The 22,353-nt window shown below is 45.3% G+C and overlaps 1 protein-coding gene across 2 annotated transcripts in view; it reads left to right on the top strand.

The window, feature by feature from the left end:
* Positions 1-22,353, top strand: part of EMP2 (epithelial membrane protein 2) — a 336,071-nt gene that overhangs the window by 257,787 nt on the left and 55,931 nt on the right. For both annotated transcript variants that reach the window (XM_077448853.1, XM_077448854.1), the window contains exon 3: positions 21,666-21,762. In XM_077448853.1, the coding sequence (XP_077304979.1) occupies positions 21,666-21,762 (97 nt within the window). The remainder of the gene's footprint in view (positions 1-21,665; positions 21,763-22,353) is intronic.

Below are 22,353 nucleotides of genomic sequence, written 5' to 3'. Positions count from 1 at the left end.
CTGTTCTGGTAGTGTTGGAATTGCTGCTTGGAGTAAAAAGTCAGTGGCAGAGCTGCCTTGACCCCGCAATGCTGATTTATATAAGTCGTTGTAGTAGTCATGGAGTACTCCCATGATTGCAGGGGGACTAGAAATGAGATCGCCATTTGGTGACTTAATCACCTGGACTGTTGTAGGCGAACTATTGGTTTGGACCAAAAGGGAGAGGGCTCGTCCCACCCTCTCTCCTTCGCCAAAATAGTGCTGGCATTGAAAAATTCGCCTATTCTCTGACTTTTTTAAGAGGGACATTTTATAGACTTGTTGGCTATCAAGCCACGCCTTCTGACTTACAGGGGATGGAGCTTCTATATATGCCCTCTCCGCCAGAGCAACTCTATTACGTATTACTGACTCCTGTTCTCGGGCTTTCCTTTTAATTATTGCAATTTGTTGAATTAGTGTGCCTCTAATATAGGCTTTTAGGGAGTCCCAGACCATTCCGGATGAAGCTGAGCCCTTGTTTATTTGAATATATTCCCCTATCTTATCTAGGAAGGGGGAGGAACTATCCATTAACTCCAACCAGCCAGGATTTATCCTCCACTCCCCTAAGCCTGTTCTGGTTCCCAGGATCACAGTCATGGACAGGGGGGAATGATCTGAAATCCCCCTTGCCCCATATTCTATTTCCTGTACCACCTCTACTGCCTCTTTATTGCCCAAGGCCATGTCAATTCTTGACAGTGTGTGATAGGTCCTAGAAAAGCAGGAGTATTGTCTCTCCTGAGGGTGTCGTGTTCGCCATAGGTCGCACAATCCTATTTCGGACAAGAATCCCTGCAATCGCCCTGCTCTAGCCCCGTCGGGTTTGGGAAACCTATCCAGGCTCCCATCTAGTATTTCGTTAAAGTCGCCTAATACTATCCACGGGACTCCCGGCTTATTCAGGCAAAACACCAACCGTTTATACATAACCTCCAGCTTAAAGGGCGGGGGGATGTAAATGTTGGCTAGAATATAATGTTGCCCTCTCATGAGACCATATAGAAAGACAAATCTCCCCTCCTCATCAATAGAGGACTTTTTACACAGGAAATCCGTACCCTTCCTAACTAAAACGCTCACACCTCTTGAATATGATGTATAGAAGGAGTGATAATAAGACTGGAATTTCCGATTGTTTAGCTGTGGTGCTGTGCTGGGGGTTAAGTGTGTCTCTTGTAGAAAGAGCAGACCAGGACCGTCTCTCTCTGTTTCGATCATGACCGCTGCTCTTTTCTTAAAATCTCCCAGCCCCCTCACATTCCATGAAACAATGCTTACACTATTCATAAACCTTGGTAATTGCCAGGTTAATTGGGGGCAGGGGGGGAGAAGGGGAGGCCCACAACAGGCCCCCTCCCCTCTCCCACCCATATTCCCCCTCAGCCCCCCATACCCACAGCGTGTGCTCGAAGTTCCCCCCATCCCTCCCTCCCCCCCCTCCCACCCCTACCCACCCAACGCCCTACCCCCACTCCTCTTCCCAACAGGGCATCCCCTAGGGGTTCCTACAGTGGCCCTCTTATACATTCACCCCGGAGCTCAGGGCGCCCTACCCCGCCTCCCCCCCCCTCTATTACACCTAGAAACCCGTCTTATCTGTTTCCGCCTCTAATATTTACCCAGCACGGTCTAGACCCATCGTTCGGTTAAGCCCATCTCCTAAAACCACAAGGAGGAGGAGAAAAAAAAAAAAAGGGAAGGAGGAGAAGGAGGGGGCCTGCATCGAGAAAATCTCTAGCAGGTAACCCATCCATACACCTCCTTCACTACTTCAACCTACATAAACCCTGATTTCAAAACAACAGCGAGTTATACCATTTCACCGGGTGGCAATATTTAGTGCTTCTTATCACATAAAACCTTTACACGTGCTAAGCTAGTGACACTATTGTTCATTTCACCCAAATGTGGTGAGGGGAGGAGAAAAAAAAAAGGGAGGGGGGGGACCAAACATAACCTCCACCTATCTAATAAATATCACATTAGTTAATTAGTGTCCCTAGTGTCCCCTAAATTGCTAAATACGCCAACTCTAGTCTATAAATCCATTTGTGCTTATAATAATATGCATATAGTGTCATTTTTCCTTCATGTCGATCTCGTATTTACTCTCCGTATAACAGTATCCCAAATTGCATAAAATACCACTACTAAGCTTGTGATTCTATTTGTGCATTCAATCCTATTAATTAGTTGCTACTTCCTATAAATCTCAACTTAAACTCAAAAAAAAAAAAAGAAAAAAAAAGGAGGCAGGAGGAAGGGGGAACCAAGAGGGATCCCCAGCTGGGCGAACCCAAAACGCTGGAAAGCACTAAAGGTCCCCTTTATGTTCCTCCAGCCACCGGCTCGCCTCATTTGGGGTACTAAAGACAAGGGTTGAACCCAGGGTGGTCATACGTAATCGGGCTGGGTATAACAAAGCATAAGGTATATTGTGTTCTTGAAGGGTTCGCTTAATAGGGATAAATTCTGCCCTCTGCTTCTGTAGGTCTGGTGAAAAGTCCGGGTAGAATGACACTCTAGTCCCCTTGTAGAGAATGTCCCTTAATTCTCTGACCCTTCTCATCAAAATAAGTCGATCATTGTAGTTCACGATTTTCAGTATAAGCGGCCTAGTGCGGCCCTCTAGTGGCCTAGCTCTAATTGGCACTCTATGTGCCCTTTCTATAGCAAAGAGTGCTGAAAAAGAGTCGTCTCCCAGAAGTTCTCTAAACCAGTTTTCCAAGAAGGCTATAGGGTTAGAGCCCTCACTCCCCTCTGGTAGGCCAATCAGGCGTATGTTGTTCCTGCGGTTTCTGTTCTCCATTTCATCCATTTTTAATGACTGGCTAGTGATCTGCTTCTGTAGCCCAACTATTTTTTGCTGAAGTGGATGAAGCTCGTCCTCAATCGTGCTCAGTCTTTCCTCAAGTACCATGGTTCTCTCCACAGTATTGCTCAACAATTGACCCATGGAGTGTAAGTCCATCTTAATGCCAGTTAGCTGATTATCCAGGCCGCGGATAGAGTCTTTACATTGACTGCAGCCAATATATCACGCAGCGTAGGTTCACCTTCCCCTATTGATGGAGATATTGCTGGGCCTATTGCATTGTGTATTGCCGTGTCCTCTGCTAACGCCGGATTATTTGCTTTATTTCCGATAGGTGACGCGATAGGATTTGATGCTAGTTGGCTAATGCTTCTCCTATCCGAGGGCGCCGCTTGTGACCTTGCTTGCCCAGCTATCTGATGGTGAAGTTGTATGAGCATAACGTTCGAGTTTTGCGGCGGCTGCCGCTGAGGCCTGGCTAGCTTTTTCTTTGCCCGCGCGGGTTTTTAAATTCCCGTCACTATGTAGTGTGTCCTCCGTAGCCCTTTTGCTAAGCATGGTCTTCCCCTGGGAGCGGTTTAGCTAGTAATATAGCAATAATATGGAAGTTATATACCAAAGGTAGGTAGGGCCCTTAAGTCTCTCTAGCCTCTGTGTGGTTTCAATGGAATACAATGCGAATGACACAGCGCCCTTGGTCCAAGTGCTCACCCACCTCCGGATCAATGTGATCCCAGACCTTGGTTCAATGTGGTTGCCGTGTAATACCAAGTAATACCAAGTAGCCTGAATTACACAGAGCCTTTGATCCCTTGCATCCTTATTTCGACCATCAACAATCCGAGCCAATAATTAGGGTTTTGCTGGTCAGGGAACAGGTAAGGAGGAGAAGGGGGGGTGTTAATATAGACTTGATTGTTACCAGTACTCATACCAAACAAGCCTTGCCACCTGCGTTTTAACTTGTGTTGCCCTCTCCTCACCCCCCCCCCCTTGTTGCCCCGTGTTACCGCTTAGCCTGGGCCATTGCCACAGGCTACTGGAGTGCTTCGCTTCGTTGCTCCGGCTTCCGCGGTCTCTGGTCTTTAAGCAGGTTTCAAAACGCCCGCCGCCGCACTGCACTGCGTGTACAGTATCGCGATGACTCGAACCAGCGGCGTGGCTTCCCTTCGAGTCCTCTCGGCTTCCCTCGGCAATCTTCGGTCATTGACGGGGACCTTCGGGGACGCTGTTCGCTCTGCGCTGCTCCACGGAAGACGCTGTAGAGAGATCTCGCGATAGCTCGACCCGCCGCGAGATCTTCCACCGCCAGCCTCAGGAACACGGACACCACTCCTCTTCAGGCGGCCACCGCTGATTATTGCGGGAGGAGAAGAGACAAAACGGGCATGGTATGTGCTGCTTCTTACTCAAAGTTGAGCATTGCCTCTAGGCTTCTAGCGAGGGAACAGAGGGAGACGAGGCCCAGGCGTCCGCTCACTCACTCACTCTCTCATCCGACCACGCCCCCTCATTCCACTTATCTAGCATAGGCCATGTTATTAATCTTCCTAGTTACCGGGAAGGGACCCACAAACTTTGGACCCCCTTTATCCCCTTTAAATAGCGTCATTGGCGCCAATTGCCGTCAAATGGCCGCGTGCACCGCAGATCGCGCTATTGGTTTTCCTGCGCACAGGTATTCTTCTGACCTTCACACCACTCGGACGTTTGCGGGAAAGGTTTTCCTGACGCAGACTCTAGGTCCTCTTTCACACTTTGAGATCACTTCTCTCATAGGCAGACACTTCCACCCTTCCATTTTAAACCCTGTCCCTCCGAAAGAGCATAGCAAGGAATATTAATAGCCCAGTCATGTGAAGAATGAGGCTAAGATTCAGCAATACCATTTAATTCATAGTTCTTCTCCTAAAGTTTCCAACGTGCCTATTTTGCTTGGCAGACACCTTTTTGCACACTTGTTTTGCATATTGTTTATTTTAGTACAAATGGTACCATTTCCAATGGTTGTTACATGGGAACCTTCATATCACCTGTCATAGCCCTCCCCCTATTTTTTCCCCATTACACCTACCAATAGGTACTGACCCATGTCTAACCTGTTTGCCCCATTTATAATCTAATTCACCACCCCCACCACACTCCCTCTAAATCCTAGTTGAAATTATCCTCCAGCCTTCCCATAAACCTCTCCCCCAGCACAGCTGACTACTTCCATTTAGGTGCAAACCATCTTTAGCATATAGGTTGTACCCCAATGAAAAGTTAGCCCAGTGCTCTAAAAGCACAAATCCCTCCTCTTTACACCGGGTCTTTAGCCATGCATTCGGTTCTCTAATCTCCCCTCGTCTTTCCTGTGTTTCGTATGACACAGGCAATATTTCAGAGAATAGCACTTTGGAGGTCCTTCCCTTCAACTTGCAGCTTAGGTCTTTAAATTGGTTTTTAAGGAGCCTCCACCTTCCATATACTGTCATTGGTTCCAACATGGATCAAGTTAGGTGGGTCGTTCCCAGCCTCTTCCAGTCATTTATCAACCCTGTCCACCATATGCCGAACCCTGGGACCAGGGAGACTGCAAACCATTTGATTTAGGCGATCCTGGCGACAAATTCTGTCCTGATATATAGAATTCCTTATTGCCACCAACTGTCTGCACTGTCCTCACCACCCCTACTAGATGAGCTTCTCTCCTGGCTGTTGGGGGTAGCTGTAACATCTAGGGCTGCCACCTCTGAGCTTGCCACCCCCACATGTTCACCTAACTTGGCAAATCTGTTAGGGTGCTCAAACCCAGGGCTGGCCTTTCTTTTATTTTGAACCCTTACCACTCCCTCTAACTACATTAACCCTTCTTCCCAACTGACAATCCTTAATTACCCCTCCACCCTCCCCATCAACCCTACTAACCAGAGGGCCCCTTTCAAGGTTGTCAGTGTTGCGGAACCGCCCAGTGTTGTAATTTGTTCATCCATTTTGAGTTTCCAAAAGGGCAACCCGCTCACATCTGTTGCAGCGGTGTCATCCTGTAGCTGTTGCTACATGCGGCACACTATACACTGCACAAAACCTTCAATCTGGCTAGCCCAAGTTATCCCAGTTAAAATATTATTACTAACAGAAGATTTCAGATGTTACTTACAGGCTTGAAGACTCCTGTTATAATCTCCTGTTTTTTAACTCCCCACTTTGTCAATTTTCCACTTGGTCTAAGTTCCAGCAAGCAAAAAGGTTGGCAAGCTCAAAGTGAGTACTGCAGAAAGTTTTATATAGGACCTATAGCACCTGTGACCAAGTAGCCACTCTCCTTAATTGTAGACTGAAGGAAGGAAAAAAAGGCCATTTAAAAAGTCACAGGTGTTTAAAAAGCTGCAAGTAAATAACCCTACTAAAAATCACCAGCAGTCAAAAGAAAGACTGTTCTTCCACACCACTATCCAATCAATTCTCTGCCCAAGTAATTCTAACACATTTTTGATGTGGTGCAAGCTGAGTTGATTGCTCAGCCAAGTCGTCTTCTTTCAGGCTGACTTTACTCTTTTCATAATTTCTGTAGACAAGTGTCTTGGGTAGCTCATCTTTGAAGCATATGGCCTTCAGTACCAAGTTGTGCCTTTTCCATGTCAAGGTGCATGCCGTTATTTTAGTAAGTGCCTTCCAGCTAATGCAGGCTTTGGATGGAGGTTCTTTCCGGCAGCTCTCAAGTTTGGGTTAAAACTGAGTGTTTTAGTTGTACATTTACAAATCTATGTGGAAGTCACACTGACTTGTCAAGTCCCCTCTGTAAAGCACGGGCCTAACTCTAGTCTGAGAGCCTGCATGTTGGAGCATATACAGTATAGCAATGATTTTTCTTATTTAGACTTTTAGACCCCTTTCACACTGGGGCCGTGCTGCGTTACTGAAGTTTTTAACTTTTCAGCTGTTTTTAAACCCCCAGTAACGCCCCAAGAAAGGGTTAAAGCACCCGTGTTGCTGTGATTTCGAAGCACTTTTCAGGCACTTGAGAAGTGCTGCCCATGCATTCCAATGGGCAAGGGCGGTTTGGGAGGACTGGATACAGTGCCTTAAGCAGAAGGAACAAAGGTTGGTAACAAATGCACAGTAATCTGGCAAACAGGAAGTGTAGAGACCTGGCTTAAATTGAGAAGCTCATAGGAGGAGCAAAGAGTCCAAGACAAACGAGATTCAAGGTGGGATCAGTCAAGGACTTGTCCAGGGAACTGTCCAGCATTCCAGGTGGCTCTGCAAAGTCATTGCTAGACACAGCAGAGGCATTGCCAGGCCTTGGCGCCCTCAGTTGATAGTGCATTATAGTGTTAACCGGAGGCATAGAGGAAAAAAAAAACCAAATGAGTCTGGATTCACACCTCCGAGCAGAGCGGCTCACAGCAGGGGTCTGATGCATTCCTGTTTGTGGTTTTAGGTCAGATTTCGATCCAAATTTTTGGCTGAATTTGGACCTGAAATGGACCAGAAGACACACAAGACTCCTGTGCAATTCACTACGCAGTCGTCCCATAGCTGTGTGAACTAGCTCCAGTGAGAGACGATCACAGGCTCCTTACATGCGAATTGGCTGAAGGGAAACCTGCATCTAATTTGCAATAGTGTGAACCCAGCCTTAAGCTGAGCTTGAATAGCATGGCTGAATTGGAGGTGTTGATAAAACCACTTGGGATTGATCTTGTAAGGTGTTCGTCTTCTAGATTCCCCTGGATAGCCTAGGCTGGAGTGGCTTAATGGAGGTCCCATACGCCGGCGGTTAATCAATACACATACACTCCATTTGTACGTGGTGAAGATTACAAGGTTTAATTGGAGAGTGGACCTTCTTTTATATGGTATTTACAAAGCCCTGCCCAGTGAGTTTCACATACATCAACAATTTAACTCATGACATTAGCTCTTTCCTGAAATGTAAGTTAAAGGTTATCTCCTGAGTTATTTTCAACATCTACTGACTGACCATATTCTTGCGTAACCAGTCCTTATCTTAGCTTTGTGCCTTTCAACAATGTTCAGAGAAGAAAACACAGGCAGATATTTTCCTGAGATATCAATATCTTACATAGACCCTCTGGAGAAACATACAGCTATCTGTCATTTAGTCACGTTATCTATATAGTTTGTCACGTAAGCCAGTATGCTTGTATGTCTTTAATTCTGAACCTATTGAAATGCAAGCCTAAGCATATTGGTACTAGATTTTTGACTTAGTATATCTTTTGGTAATTTCAATAAGTATTCCCTTATAATCCTCCCTTTGATCATTCTGTGATTTACATAATGATCATTCCTTTTCTAATTTAATAGCACAGGCTTCATACTCCGAACCCTTGTGCTCTTGGTTTTTATACCATACCGTTGGAACCTTAACAATGGAAGTGAGTTTCAGATCCTTCGGAGCGGCCGTGTTTCCCTTTTTACATAAACATTTGATTATCTTATAACAGGCATATAAAAATAGAATGAAGAGAATCACAGTGACAATTGTCATGGCAGCATTTCGGAGCCAAGATATTAATCCCCCAAAACTAAAACTGCTCGAGAAGGGATCCCAGTTTTTTCCTATGTTCCGTGCCTCTTTCTGTAGTTTATTTACCTCTTCCCTGTGTTGGGCAATAACGTCATAGTAGTCTGGGACTTCGATGCTGGTATTATGAATCCAGGTACAGCACTCATAATCCTCAGTAGTCTCACAGAGGCCAGTAAGGGCTGCACTCATACTTTCTATAGCTAACTCATGTAGTTCTAGTTGTTTCCTAATTGCCCTAGTTTCTAGATTTAGTTTGGTTATGTCATCAGAATTTTCCTCCAGAATCTCATCAATTATGCCAGTGTAATTATTTAATCTTTTCATTAGGTCAATTCCCCATCCTGTCCAGGAAGGGAACCATGCCCAGGCCATATCTTTTTCTAAAAACAATTCTCGTTTATTACGGTGTCTAAGGGGATATCTAGGATGCATGCTAGCTTCAAGGAGGTGACTTCCCTTGTTATCCCCTAATACCCCCATGATAGGAACCAGGGCTGCAAGGTAACACCACCCCTGGGGTTTGGTTGGGATCCAGGGGTGACAGAGTTTGCCGCAGCATATATATATGGTATTTCCTAGAGCTAGGGGCCGTTTATGGAACACGTTCCTAAGAGTATCAGAAAGGCCAGAGAGTATCAGAATTGACATTAATTGGTGTATTGTAGTCTTGGTACTGGAGCTAAAAGTCTAAAAAGGTGGCATTTAGGGTGGGATCTGAAGTATGGAAGAAAGAAGGATTGTTAAGCGATGTCATTGAAATGTTAAGTTTTGTTTGTTTGCAAACCTTGGCTCCATCTGTGGTGTTTCCCAGTCGGAAACACCAGTCTGGGAAGTGGCTTCTACCTATAATTTGGAAAGTGAGGGTTTTATTTGGAAGGGTCCTAGTAACATTCGTTAGGACAATAGGGGGTGTTCCATTAAGGAGGGGGGTAAAATTCAAGGGGACTGCCATGAGAGGGATTCTAGCTGTACTGGGATGTAGCTTGCTGCAGATCCAGCATTTCTCAAAACCGGATTTTTGAGCATAGCTATATTTGAATTTTAGTAGTAACATCTTGTCAGTCAGTCCCTTAGGTGACTCATTAACGGGTATAATACTTCTAATATGTCTTTGGCCGGGGGTATTATTCATCTTAGGTGGTCCACATATCCCTTTTAATAGACCTAAGTCTTCTGGATGATATATACAGTTGGCTATAAACCATGTGGGCAGGAATACAAGTAGTACCAGACTACCCCAGAGGCATACAGCCTTCCCTGACACTGAAGGTAAAAACATTTCTACAAGTTCTTATGCTTGTCCTTCTTCTTCGCTATCATGTAGGGTTTCAAGGGTTAATTGTCCAATGCCTTCCTGAATCTCTTGCAGTTCCGGTAGCTGTTCGGGTGGGTCGGGTTCTTCTTCAATAGGTGGGGGGTCGGGGGTTGTGGGAAGCGGTGGGCACTTTTTCAGCCTGCTGGCGTGGATCCAGGTGTTTCCTTGGTCAGTCAGGACCGCAGTTCTGGACACCTTTTCAACCTTCCAAGGTCCAGAGTAGATTGGTCCGATCCTCTTTTTGTGGGCCAGTTGCTTGACTAGCACTTGATCTCCTGGGATGAAGGGGTGTGTTGGCTCTGTGGAAATAGGAGAAAAGGTGACAGAAACTTGTTCGTTCATTTCATTAAGCATACTTACCAGGTTTTTCACGTACATTTCCTGTTGGGAATAAATGTCAATATCAGTGTCTTGGTCTAATGGGGGTAGTTCTATGTTTGCGGGGACTCCCATCAAAATTTCAAAAGGTGAAAGTTTCGTTCTAGCGTGGGGTGCCGTCCTAATCTGGAATAGCACAGAAGGGAGGTGATCAAGCCATCCCTTCATTGTGCCCCCTGTGGCCTTTTTCAATTTATCCTTTATATTTCTATTCATTCTTTCCACTACCCCTGCACTTTGAGGGTGATAGGGGATGTGTAGTTTCCATTGCAGCCCTAACAATTTAGCCACAGCCTGGGTAACGGAAGAGCTGAATGCAGGTCCCCTATCTGACCAAATAGATGTTGGTATGCCAAACCTACAAATCCAGTTATTCAGCAAGCATTTTGCTGCTATATTGGCTGTCTCACCTGCACAGGGAGTGGCTTCAACCCAGCCTGAAAATTTATCTACGACAACGCACAGGAATTTTAGGCTCCCCTTTTGTTTTGGCATGTGTGTGAAGTCTACTTGTAAATCTGTAAGGGGACCTATTGGTGGGGGTAGATGACCATGTAGGCCATGCCGTTTGCCCTGCACATTGTTTTGAGCACAGGTAAGGCAACTTGTGGTCAGGAGTTTGACTTGTTTATTCAAGGCGTTTGTGCAGAAAGATTTGGTGTACATAGTGGCTAAAGGGACGGCACCTATGTGTCCTGGACCATGAAGGTAGGAGAGAATTAGAATACTGCTTGCCTCAGGTATTCCCAATATCTTCCCCTCTTTTGACCACAGACCCTCTGGGTCTTTGGTCAAGCCAGCCTTCACCCAATACAAGACATCTTCCTCAGTGGCTAATGATTGCATTTGTGCCACTACAGATTTAAAGTTAGGACAGGTGAAATGATCCTTAAAGTACATGGACGTGGGGGTGGGCTCCTGGGTGGAGGACTGGGCTGCCTTTTTCGCTTCTCGGTCAGCTAAAGCATTTCCCTTGGAAAGTTTGCTATTATCTGAAGAATGTGCTTTTACTTTAATTATTGCCACCTCTTGTGGGAGCAAAATAGCCCGAAGAAGTGCCTGAATCTGGGTAGCATTGGAAATAGGTTTATTATCTGCTGTTTTAAAACCTCTTTTTGCCCATATTACTCCGAAGTCATGCACCACCCCAAATGCATATCTACTGTCTGTGTAAATGGTCACCTTCTTATCTGTAAATAAAATGCAGGCCCTGGTGAGGGCTTCTAGTTCAGCCACCTGAGCCGAAGAGGGGGGCAGTGGTTTGGCTTCTAATACCTTGTTCGGCAACTGGACTATTGCATATCCTGTTTGGAAGGTGGAATCAGAGGGACGGGAGCAACTACCGTCCACAAAAACATCGTCTGCATTGGTAATCGGTACGTCGGTGAGGTCTGGTCTTGGTGATGTGATAGACTCCACTTGTGTTATACAGTCATGAAACTGGTCTGGGTCTTGTGGTAGGCGTAACATGGAGTGCAAGAGACGGACGGCAGGGTTGTTGGCGGGAACATATTTGAGAGACAGATTGTCTGTGTTCATGAGGGAAATCTCATATCCACTGAGTCTTTGTGAGGTCATGTGTTGGGTGTTCATGTTCTGTATGAGGTGGGTGACAGAATGTGTGGTGTAAAGCGTCATCGGGTGTCCCAAGACCATCTTGTTGGCATCTTGTACGGCCATAGCACAAGCGGCTAAATTCTGAAGGCATGATGGCATGCCTTGAACCTGAAGGGGGAGTTTTTTAGATAGGTAGGAGACAGGGCGGTAGCCTGTTCCATGCTGTTGTGTCAAAACCGCGGCAAAAGAGGTCCCCGAGACTACACAGTATAGTTGAAAAGCTGTACCATAGTCTACCAACCCCAGGGCGGGTGCACATGACAAACTGTTCAATAGGGCCTGGAAGGCTTTAAGCCGTTCCTCTGTCCAATCAACCTGCCTAGGTGCTGTTGAGGCGGTGGCCTCTCTTAGTATGCCATCATAATGAGAACAGTCAGGGATCCACTGGCGGCAATATACCACAGCGCCCAAGAATGAGAGCAGGGCTGCCTTGTCTTTTGGGGGGCTCAGAGCTTGTAGGGCTGCGGCGCGTTTGGGGGAGACCATCCTTGTTCCCCCCTTCAGTATGCACCCCAAGTATTCCACTTGTGGCATACACCACTGTATCTTCTTTCTGGATGCTAAATGCCCGATGTGGGCTAGATGGTTCAACAGAGATGTGGAATCGACCGCACAATCTTCAGCAGTGCGACTGCACAAGAGCAAGTCGTCCACATACTGTATTAGCACCGACCCTCGCTCAGGCGTCCAAGACTTGACAGTCTCATTGAGTACCATAGAGAAGGCAGCAGGACTATCAACATACCCCTGAGGCAGGCGTGTCCAGGTTAACTGACCCGTCAACTGGCCCTCCGTCCAGGAGAAGGCAAACATAGGCTGGGCCTCTTCCGCAATGGGAATGCTAAAGAAGGCATTTGCTAAATCAATCACTGTGTAGCATAGAGAATGTGCCGGTATACATGAGAAGATAAAAGTGATGTCTGAGACTAGGGGTGGAAGTGGAATCACTTGTTTGTTAACTGCCCTTAGGTCTTGTACAAGTCTCCACTCCCCACTGGCCTTTTTTACGGGGTAAATGGGCGTGTTCCAGGGACTGATGATTGGTCTCAGGATACCTTTTGATATGTAATCATTAATTTGAGGGGAGATGCCTTTGACTTTCTCTGGGGGTAGGGGATACTGTTTTTGATATTGTATCCCCGCATCTGATCGCATTTGGGGTGCATATGGTGTGCAATTAATAAAGCCCACACTACCTTTGTTTTCTGCCCAAATTGTGTGATGGTCAAGGGAGGAAGGTATCATTAGAAAGAAACTCCTGTGTGCATGTCTTTTTGGGCTGTGTAAGTCACAAAGAGGGGAACTCGCAGTGAGGGAGCCGTCTTTGTCAAACTTAATGGTAATGTTCAACTGGGACAGTAAATCTCTGCCCATTAGGGATACTGGACAGGAAGTCAGGACAGCGAAACTCTGCATACATAGCTCTAGTCCATCCGGGGTAGAGACTGGTAAAGGCGGGGTGACAGAATGAGTAACCGATGTCCCATTTATTCCAATAGAGTGTCCCTCAGTACACAGTGGTGTGTCATACCTCTCATCATTTAATGAGCTAAAAGTGGCACCTGAATCAAGCAGGAAACACACTATGTGGTTGTCTACGCGTAATATAACTTGTGGTAGACTCTTCCATGATAGGTTGTGGCACACCAGACTGAGGGAAGGGACATACTCTAGGCATCCCTATTGGGGGTGTGTTTGTCGGGTAGACGGCCACTGCATAGGGATTCGAGGGGGAGGTCTGTTAGAGGTTGGGGTGTAGGGTGGCTGTGCGAGCGCATGGTTTTGAGATGTGTTTGGGGAGGTTGCGGGTATTGGGGGTACCTTGTAGTGTGAGGGGGGGGGGCGATTAGCAGTGTTGTACCCCCTTCCCCTGCCCCTTGGATAGCTCACCCTCTGTCTATATGGGCACTGTGATTTCCAATGTCCCTGTTCCCCACAATTAAAACATCCTTGGTCAGGTGGGTAGGGCTGCATGGTCATGAGGTGCGGTGGTGAGGATGAGGTTTCAGGTGTGACTAGGGTTTGTGTTTGTGTCAAGGAGGGGAAAATTCCCCCTTTTTGTTCAAAGACCCCTGAAATCTCTCTGGACCTAGCGTCCTTCATAAATTCATCTGGTGCTTGCTCCACCCATTTGGGGTTTGTGAATTTGAGCAATTGCGTCACTTTGGGATCGCCTCCCGACATAATGGTAGTAGTAAATAATTGTTGTGTGGCAACATCTACAGCTTTCCATAGGGAGTATACTCTGTTACAGTAATCATAGAATTTCTCTTTAGGTTCCTGCTTGGCTAGGATCAGTTCTTGGAGTGCAGATGATCCTTTGTATAATTTGGACCAATGACCTCCCATGCCTTTCCAAAAGGATATCCAATCCTTATCGGTCTGGATATGGGTTGTCCATAGGTCGTCTACAGGGGCTACTTCTGGGCTGTCTGGGTCTACAATGCTAAGAATACCTTTTATGTCATCCTTGTCAAGCCCTGTGCCTGCACTATATTTTGCCAGAAAGGTACCTGCATCTCGTGGATACTTCTTGGGATTGGGACATAGTTCTTTTATTTTGGAGAGTGTACCCAAAGGGTATATGCACTTCGGTGTCCCCTATGGTCATCAAAGGTGCTTTGAATGAAGCCCCTACTGCTTCTTTCTCAGTTTCCTCTTCTATGGATGATGTCCCTTTTTTACTAATTGGACCTGACTCCTCAGTTTTGGGAATAGGTGTCTCTTTTGTATGGCTTCTTGTAGTGGTGGGGGGCAGCGCTATAATCCTATCCTGCGCTTCTTTTAACATTTCCTCCTTCTTCCCTAATTGCCTTTTTATCTTTTCTAGTTCCTTTTTTAAGTCCTCCATCCTTTGTTCCTCTCTCTCTCTTCCCTCCTGGAATTCCTTCACCCTTTCTTCCAAGTCTTTCTGATACCTTTCTAACTCTATTTTCCTATCCACTTGTACCTTTTCTGCCTCATTGAGGACTATTTCTTTTTGTTTTAGGTCTTCCATAAGTGTTTCTAACTCAGTTCTCCTTTTCCCTATTCTCTCTTCTTCCTCCGTTTTCTTCTCTTCAAACTCTTTTATTTTTGCCTCCAATTCCTGCTTTTCGGGACTACCCACCTCTTCTTGTCCTGTAACTTCTTCCTGTCTCCCCTCTTCCTCTCTGCCCCTACTTATTTGTTCCCATTGGGCCACTTGTTGTGGTGTTGCTGTGGTGTGTGCTATGGCGGCTAGGACTACAGGATCCAGTGAAGGATATAGTTGAAGGTATGAACCTGGCGTCCCATCCTCGTTTTTTACCATAACATAAGGTGGGGGTGGACATTGAGGCGGGGGAGGGGGAGGTGAAGGGGGTGCAGTGGCTTCAGCCATAGCACTGGGTCCTATATTTGGAGTAAGCTTTGTAGTTTTATTAATATGCTTCTTTTTATATTTGCATAGACATTTATCCCATGCATGGTAACAATCTTTCATATATTGAATATTTTCCCACTTCCCTGGAGGGTACGAATTTTTGTGAATTTGGCATATTTTACTTACTTCCTGCCAGTCTTCCTCAGTACAAGGACCATATGGCCCTGGGTCATGTATCCCCAATTGCTGACACCTTTCTCGGACTTGTGTCCAAAATGGTTCTACCTGGGGGCCAGGGATCATATTACTGACAAATTCATAGGGTGATGGGGTGGCCATGGCTTGGGTTGCTGCAGAATTCCCCATCTAGTAGTCTGGGCAGTGTGTGTCTAGTGACAGGACACAGGTGATAACACCCGGTTTGTTCAACAATCCGGTCTCTGGTCTGGGAGTAGGATCCCTGATCTTTTTTGGGGCAGATGGACTTATATAAAACTATGAAGATTTACCCTTAATATACGATGAAGGGTAAATCTTTCCTGGTGGCGGGATATACCCCTCTTACACCAAGTCTGCAAGAGAAGCCTGTAGGTCTAGTGGTCAAAAGAATCTACCTTTCATAAATGCTAAGAAAAAATAAACCTAGCGTGCAGTGTGAACAGGCGGGTGCTACCTCACTACAATCTGGTTCTTAATACTCTGTATTCATTTAACAACATTTGGGTTTATTCAAACAGATATCCACTCTATATAATTATATCTTATACAACGTTAATACTCTATATACTTACGCTTGCACCTAAAGAGAAACAGACATATTTTTATGGTTTAAGATTTCAGCTTTAAAACATTACATGTACATTTATCAAGTAATCACATCATGATGCAATTCATTATTTATAGTGCACTTTTAAAAGTTCTCAAAGTGGGCGTCCATTTAGCCAATCCTTATGTCACGGGCGTATACGATACCTCCCGTGTTAGAATATAATCATAAATATCTCTCTTAGGTTATAGTCGGACCAACCTAGTCAGACTCCTCAATACCTCTTAGTTTATAGTCGGACCAACCTAGTCAGACTCCTCAATACCTGCGAACCCTTTTCACCCCCCAAGGGACCAGCCTAGTCCGTTGCGAAGGCACAGTTTATATATATATATATATATATATATATATATATATATATATATATATATATATATATATACAATTAAATTTCTTATAATGGTTGTTTGGACAGGTCAAGCATAAACGCCAATTACCATAAAAAGAGGTAAAGGTGTAAATGACTTACCTGTGCAAACACACCCCACTTCTGGTACCAAAAACTGTAAGGTGTTCGTCTTCTAGATTCCCCTGGATAGCCTAGGCTGGAGTGGCTTAATGGAGGTCCCATACGCCGGCGGTTAATCAATACACATACACTCCATTTGTACGTGGTGAAGATTACAAGGTTTAATGGGAGAGTGGACCTTCTTTTATATGGTATTTACAAAGCCCTGCCCAGTGAGTTTCACATACATCAACAATTTAACTCATGACATTAGCTCTTTCCTGAAATGTAAGTTAAAGGTTATCTCCTGACAGTTATTTTCAACATCTACTGACTGACCATATTCTTGCGTAACCAGTCCTTATCTTAGCTTTGTGCCTTTCAACAATGTTCAGAGAAGAAAACACAGGCAGATATTTTCCTGAGATATCAATATCTTACATAGACCCTCTGGAGAAACATACAGCTATCTGTCATTTAGTCACGTTATCTATATAGTTTGTCACGTAAGCCAGTATGCTTGTATGTCTTTAATTCTGAACCTATTGAAATGCAAGCCTAAGCATATTGGTACTAGATTTTTGACTTAGTATATCTTTTGGTAATTTCAATAAGTATTCCCTTATAGATCTCAAATTCTGCCACTAATTGTGCAAACGTTTAAAAAAAGATGTTCCAAAGTACATATTCCTGTGTGTATATATATTAAATTATATTTTTTGCATCTCTGGAATCCCTGAATTATACAAATTTCAGGAAATGGGGGATTATCTCAAATATAAAACGTTTACTTGGTAAAGGAGGAAATCCCCAACAGTTTTTTTGGTCACATACCATGTTTTGCACATTAAAACACAAAGGACATGATACCTGCAACGCCCTTCAAACTGGCATCTCAAAAGTGTATAAAGGTTGGCGACCTCGACTCATAGACTAACAAGATGTAGGATGATTTAGAGGACATCAGAGGTCCACCCTGCTAGATGTTGTGACTTGACAGCTAAGTAGATCCATGGTTTTAAAGTGGTTATTAACCCACTGATAAAAAATGCTCCCATCCTATGCACATTATAATAATTGTGCCCGTGTCCTGTAAAAAAAATGAACTAACCTTTTCAAAGACCCTTAAGGGTATCCATATAGGGGAGTTATGGAGAAAATACACAAGCTGCGGCATCCAAATCATTGTAAGCAAATTATTTCTCCCAATAGATTTGCAGCACACTTTACATTTTAGCCCATGTTGGCTATTTACAGTATATCAAATACATTTAAAGGCAGGTCTGCCTTGTGCCAATTATCTCTAGATGGGCTGATCCTTTTAAAGGATATGTATGGGGTTGTTAAAGGGGGAAAAAAAATACCCACCTTCATGTCCCCCCACCATCTCTAAGCCCAAGGACTAAATGATCACATGACTGCTGATCGATTGGTTCTCTGTCAGCTCTGAGCAGAGGCAGTTGACCATCCATACTGTCTGCTTTGCCCCTCCAGTGCTCACTGGAATGCTGGGCTGGAAAGGGAGCAGCTGGCTCCGGTTATCAGCCACACGCTGAGAAGCTGAGCTAGCTACAGATTAGGCACAAGGTGTTTGGGATCCTTCAAGAGTCTGGAGTGACTGTGACGTGTTGGCTGATTCTGTTCATAGTAGAGCACAAATGCACTCCCAGAAGATACCCACAAGAGAACTATGGCCAAAAAAGCTTTGATCCTACTTTTAAGTAAAAAAGCTGGTTTATTATTAGTAAACTACCTTCACTGGTATATTGGCTGATATTTTTAGGCTGTGATGATGGGAAATGTAGTATGAGAACGGCTAGTAGTGTGTTGTAGAGAGTATGTAAAATCTGCAATTTGTTTTAACATGTATGAATAGAGGTAAATAAAGTTAAGAAAATAGCTTGTAAATTGTTTAAAATTGATGACTTGCTGTTTTTAATCTGGACAAACTTGGTGACTCCAGAGTGATTTATAAATTCTGTAATGCAAAGGACTGTAAAGCAGATTTATAACCATTGTGGCCTGAGGGTTGTCATTTCCTCTGGTTGAAGCTTATTTTTAAATCTAACAACCATAAATGTTCACTTGTTAGTAGCTGATAAGGGTATATTCAGACAAATTGATGGGATTTAATTACAAAAGATGTATTACATGTCGACAAGTCAAAAATAGACAATTAAGACATCTAAGAACAGAGTCAGTTTACAAGTTAAGTAACAAATTTGTGTGTTTTTATTTTCTAACATTTTTATTGTATAGCACTTTGTTGCAACAAAGTAATAAGGAAAGTGGAGGTAAAAAAGCCTGAGATAAATCTGACTAAATTTGTCATAAGTTCTCAAACTGATATCTTATACTTTTTCCATTATCAATTTGAAGTAGAGGTGCTTGTGACAGTTATGTTATAGTTGCGGCAGACTTGTGCACCTTATGCCTCGTACACACGATCAAACAATCTGGTGGAAAAGTCCGCCGGACAATCCCGCCGTGTGTGGGCTCCAGACTTTTTTATTTTAAATTTTTTTTTTTTTTTTTTTTTTTTTTATCCAAAAGTCCAGCAGACTAAGTATTTTTGCACTCCAATATGTCCGCCGGACTCGCATTTCGGCGGACAATCCGGCCGTGTGTGTGCGCGCCAGTCCGCCGTACTTTTGAAATGAACAGACTTTTCCCGCGCGGAGAAAAGTCCGCTCATTTTTAGTGCATCTCTAGGTAGCCGGGGCCAGCGAAGGAGGCGTCGCTGGCCCAGTCACCTGGTATGGAGTTAAAGGGGAATCCCTACACCGAAAAATCGGTGTGGGGGTCCCCCCCAGGTCCATATCAGACCCTTATCCGAGCACGCTACCCGGCCGGCCAGGAAAGGGGGTGGGGACGAGCGAGCGCCCCCCCCCCCTTCTGAGCCGTACCAGGCCGCGTGCCCTCAACATGGGGGGGTGCCTTAGGGAAGGGGGGGCCGCGCGGCCCCCCACCACCCCAAAGCACCTTGTCCCCATATTGATGAAGACAAGGGCCTCTTCCACACAACCCTGGCGGCTGGTTGTCGAGGTCTGCGGGCGGGCTTATCGGGAATCCGGGATCCCCCTTTAATAAGGGGGCCCCCGGATACCGGCTCCCTACCCTATGTGAATGAGTATGGGGTACAATGTACCCTGTGAAAAAAATGTAAAAAAAAACACAACACACAAGGGTTAAAATAGTTTATTGCACAGCTCCGGGGGTCGTCTTGCGTCTTCGGGGGTCTTCTCGCCGGACTCCTCCGCTATCTTCTGCTCTTTTGCTAGATCTTTCACTAGCGGAGGAGCCCGGCTTTCTTCTTCTTCGCCGCCCCCTGTTCTTCCGACTTCAGGGGTCTTGTCCCCCTCTTCAGGGGTCTTGTCCCCCTCTTCCGTTCTTCTTGCCAGGCCACCATGCCTTCCTCTAGCTCTTTTACAAGTGGCCCGGTCTTCTGTCGCCGTGTTCTGTTCTCTTCTTCTTCTGTTCTCTTCTTCTTCTGTTCTCTTCTTCTTCTGTTCTCTTCTTCTTCTGTTCTCTTCTTCTTCTGTTCTCTTCTTCTTCTGTTCTCTTCTTCTTCTGTTCTCTTCTTCTTCTGTTCTCTTCTTCTTCTGTTCTCTTCTTCTTCTGTTCTTCTTCTGGAGATGTTGCCTCATCGCCGCCTCCGGTCACAATGGCAGGGACGCGGCGACTTATATAGGGACATCACTGGATGATGTCCCTGCCCATTATGATGTCACAGTCCGAGCACCTTCTGTGACTGTGACATCATATAAGTCGCCGCGCCCCCTGCCATTGTGACCGGAGGCAGCGACGAGGCAACATCTCCAGAAGAGAAGAACAGAAGACTGCAACAGCGGCAACAGAAGACCGGGCCACCGCTTGTAAAAGAGCTAGAAGAAGGCGTGGCAAGAAGAACCGAAGAGGAGGACAAGACCCCTGAAGTCAGAAATAGAGGGCGGCGGTGAAGAAGAAAGCCGGGCTCCTCCGCTAGTGAGAGCTAGCAAAAGAGGAGAAGATAGCGGAGGAGTCTGGCGAGAAGACCCCTGAAGACTGAAGACCCTCTGTGCAATAATCTATTTTAACCCTTGTGTGTGTTTTTTTTTTTTTTACATTTTTTCACAGATGAATGGCCCATACTCATTTACATAGGGTGGGGGGCCGGTATCCAGGAGTCCCCTTAATAAAGGGGGCTCCCGGATTTCGATAAGCCCCCTGCCCGCAGACCCTGGCCGTTGGTTGTCGGGAAGAGGCCCTTGTCCTCACCAACATGGGGACAAGGTGCTTTGGGGTGGTGGGGGGCCGCGTGCCCCCCCTTTTCCCAAGGCACCCCCCATGTTGAGGGCATGCGGCCTGGTATGGCTCGGGAGGGAGGGGGGGGGGGGGGGCTCGCTCATCCCCACCCCCTTTCCTGGCCTGCCGGGTAGCGTGCTCGGATAAGGGTCTGATATGGACCTGGGGGAGCCCCCACGCCGTTTTTTTATTTTTTTATTTTTTTTTTTTGAGACACAGAAAACCGAATTCCAATAAGGGAGACATCTAGTGGCCAAAGAAGGATGTTGTAATGGCAGTGTAAAGGCTTTTTGATTTCAAGTGTTCGGTGAGTGCATCCCCAAAGAGGGTCGTTTTGTGTTCCACAAGTGGTGAACTGCATGGTGGAAGCTGCACCTTAATCACAATAAGAACGGATAGAACAAGCACCTTCTTTTTTGGACACTGATCAGAACTTTGACTAACTCACTTTTTAAGAAAAGTGTGCATGCGCTGCTATATATGAAAAGTGGACTTTTTTTTATTTAAGTTGGAATTTTTATATTTCTGTGTTTTTTAAAAGCAGCAGCTTTAAAGTGGGTATTTTACGTAAGTGGGGTACCGCATAAATACCCTATCCAAGTTTGCATATTGGCATCCAAGAGCGCGGAGTAGTGTGCTATTTGGGCCGGCTTTTATAATTTTTAGTACATTCTTTTATATTGTTTTTCAAACTGATTAACTTCTCTCCATGAAGGATGAATGATAACTTTGACAAACATGGACCTTTCCTAGAGTAGGTGCTTCGTGGCCTCCATTATAGGTTTCCTTGCTATGGCATTGTGATCCTTGCTTCTCCAGCACAAGCAGGAAAAGAGGAAATGCAGATGATGCATTAATCCTCTGCTTACCAACTGTTTACCTAATTTAAGATCAGCCACCAGACAAGGTAAGAAAAATGTCAAGGGACAGCTGATATGATATATTCATCTTTCTTTGAAAGAAACACTTGTATATGTATCCTAAATTGCTCACAAGCAGTACTTTAATTCTTACTCCGGACAAAAATGTTTGATTTTTAAAATGTATTATGTTTACCTTTCTTGTATTCGCAGGCTTGGTGGGTTGGACAAGACTTTTATGTTGGCATCTGGAAGATCTGTTTGAATGCCACTAAAACCGAGTGCGTAGAAATTGGAAGTGATAATCCTAGTAAGTTTCAGCATTAAAATCTCAGTTTTTACATTTATCACATTTGAATGTCTTCTGACATAAAGACTGAAAAGCAATCCTGCATATTTTTCTTTTTATCTTGCCTCTCAGGAGTACTTGATATCTTAACTACACACTTACAAAGTAAGATCTGTCACACCTCCCCCTCATCACACTACATGTGATGAGGGGTATTCCCTGAATTTGGAGCTTTAGGCTCGGTTCACACAGGGGCAACACGATTTTCAACACGACTTCTGAAGGCAACTTGGACCTGTCTTGAATATGACTTGGGGTGACTTACAACACGACTTTAAGTCGCCCCAGGCCAGGCGACCTTTGCCATGGCCAATCAGAGAATGAGCTCTCAAGGGGGAACTCCACGCCAAATTAAAAAAAAAAATCAGCATGGGTTCCCCCTCAGAGAGCATACCAGGCCCTTAGGTCTGGTATGGATTTTAAGGGGAACCCCTACGCCGAAAAAAACGGCGTGGGGCCCTCCCCCAGATCCATACCAGACCCTTATCCGAGCACGCTACCCAGCCGGCCAGGAAAAGGGGTGGGGACGAGCGAGCGCGCCCCCCCCTCCTG

The sequence above is a fragment of the Lithobates pipiens genome, unplaced genomic scaffold, assembly GCF_037356315.1.
Source record: "Lithobates pipiens isolate NorthernLeopardFrog02 unplaced genomic scaffold, aLitPip1_a1.2 Scaffold_22, whole genome shotgun sequence".
Lineage (NCBI taxonomy): Eukaryota > Metazoa > Chordata > Amphibia > Anura > Ranidae > Lithobates > Lithobates pipiens.
This window is presented reverse-complemented; position numbering and strand designations above follow the sequence as displayed.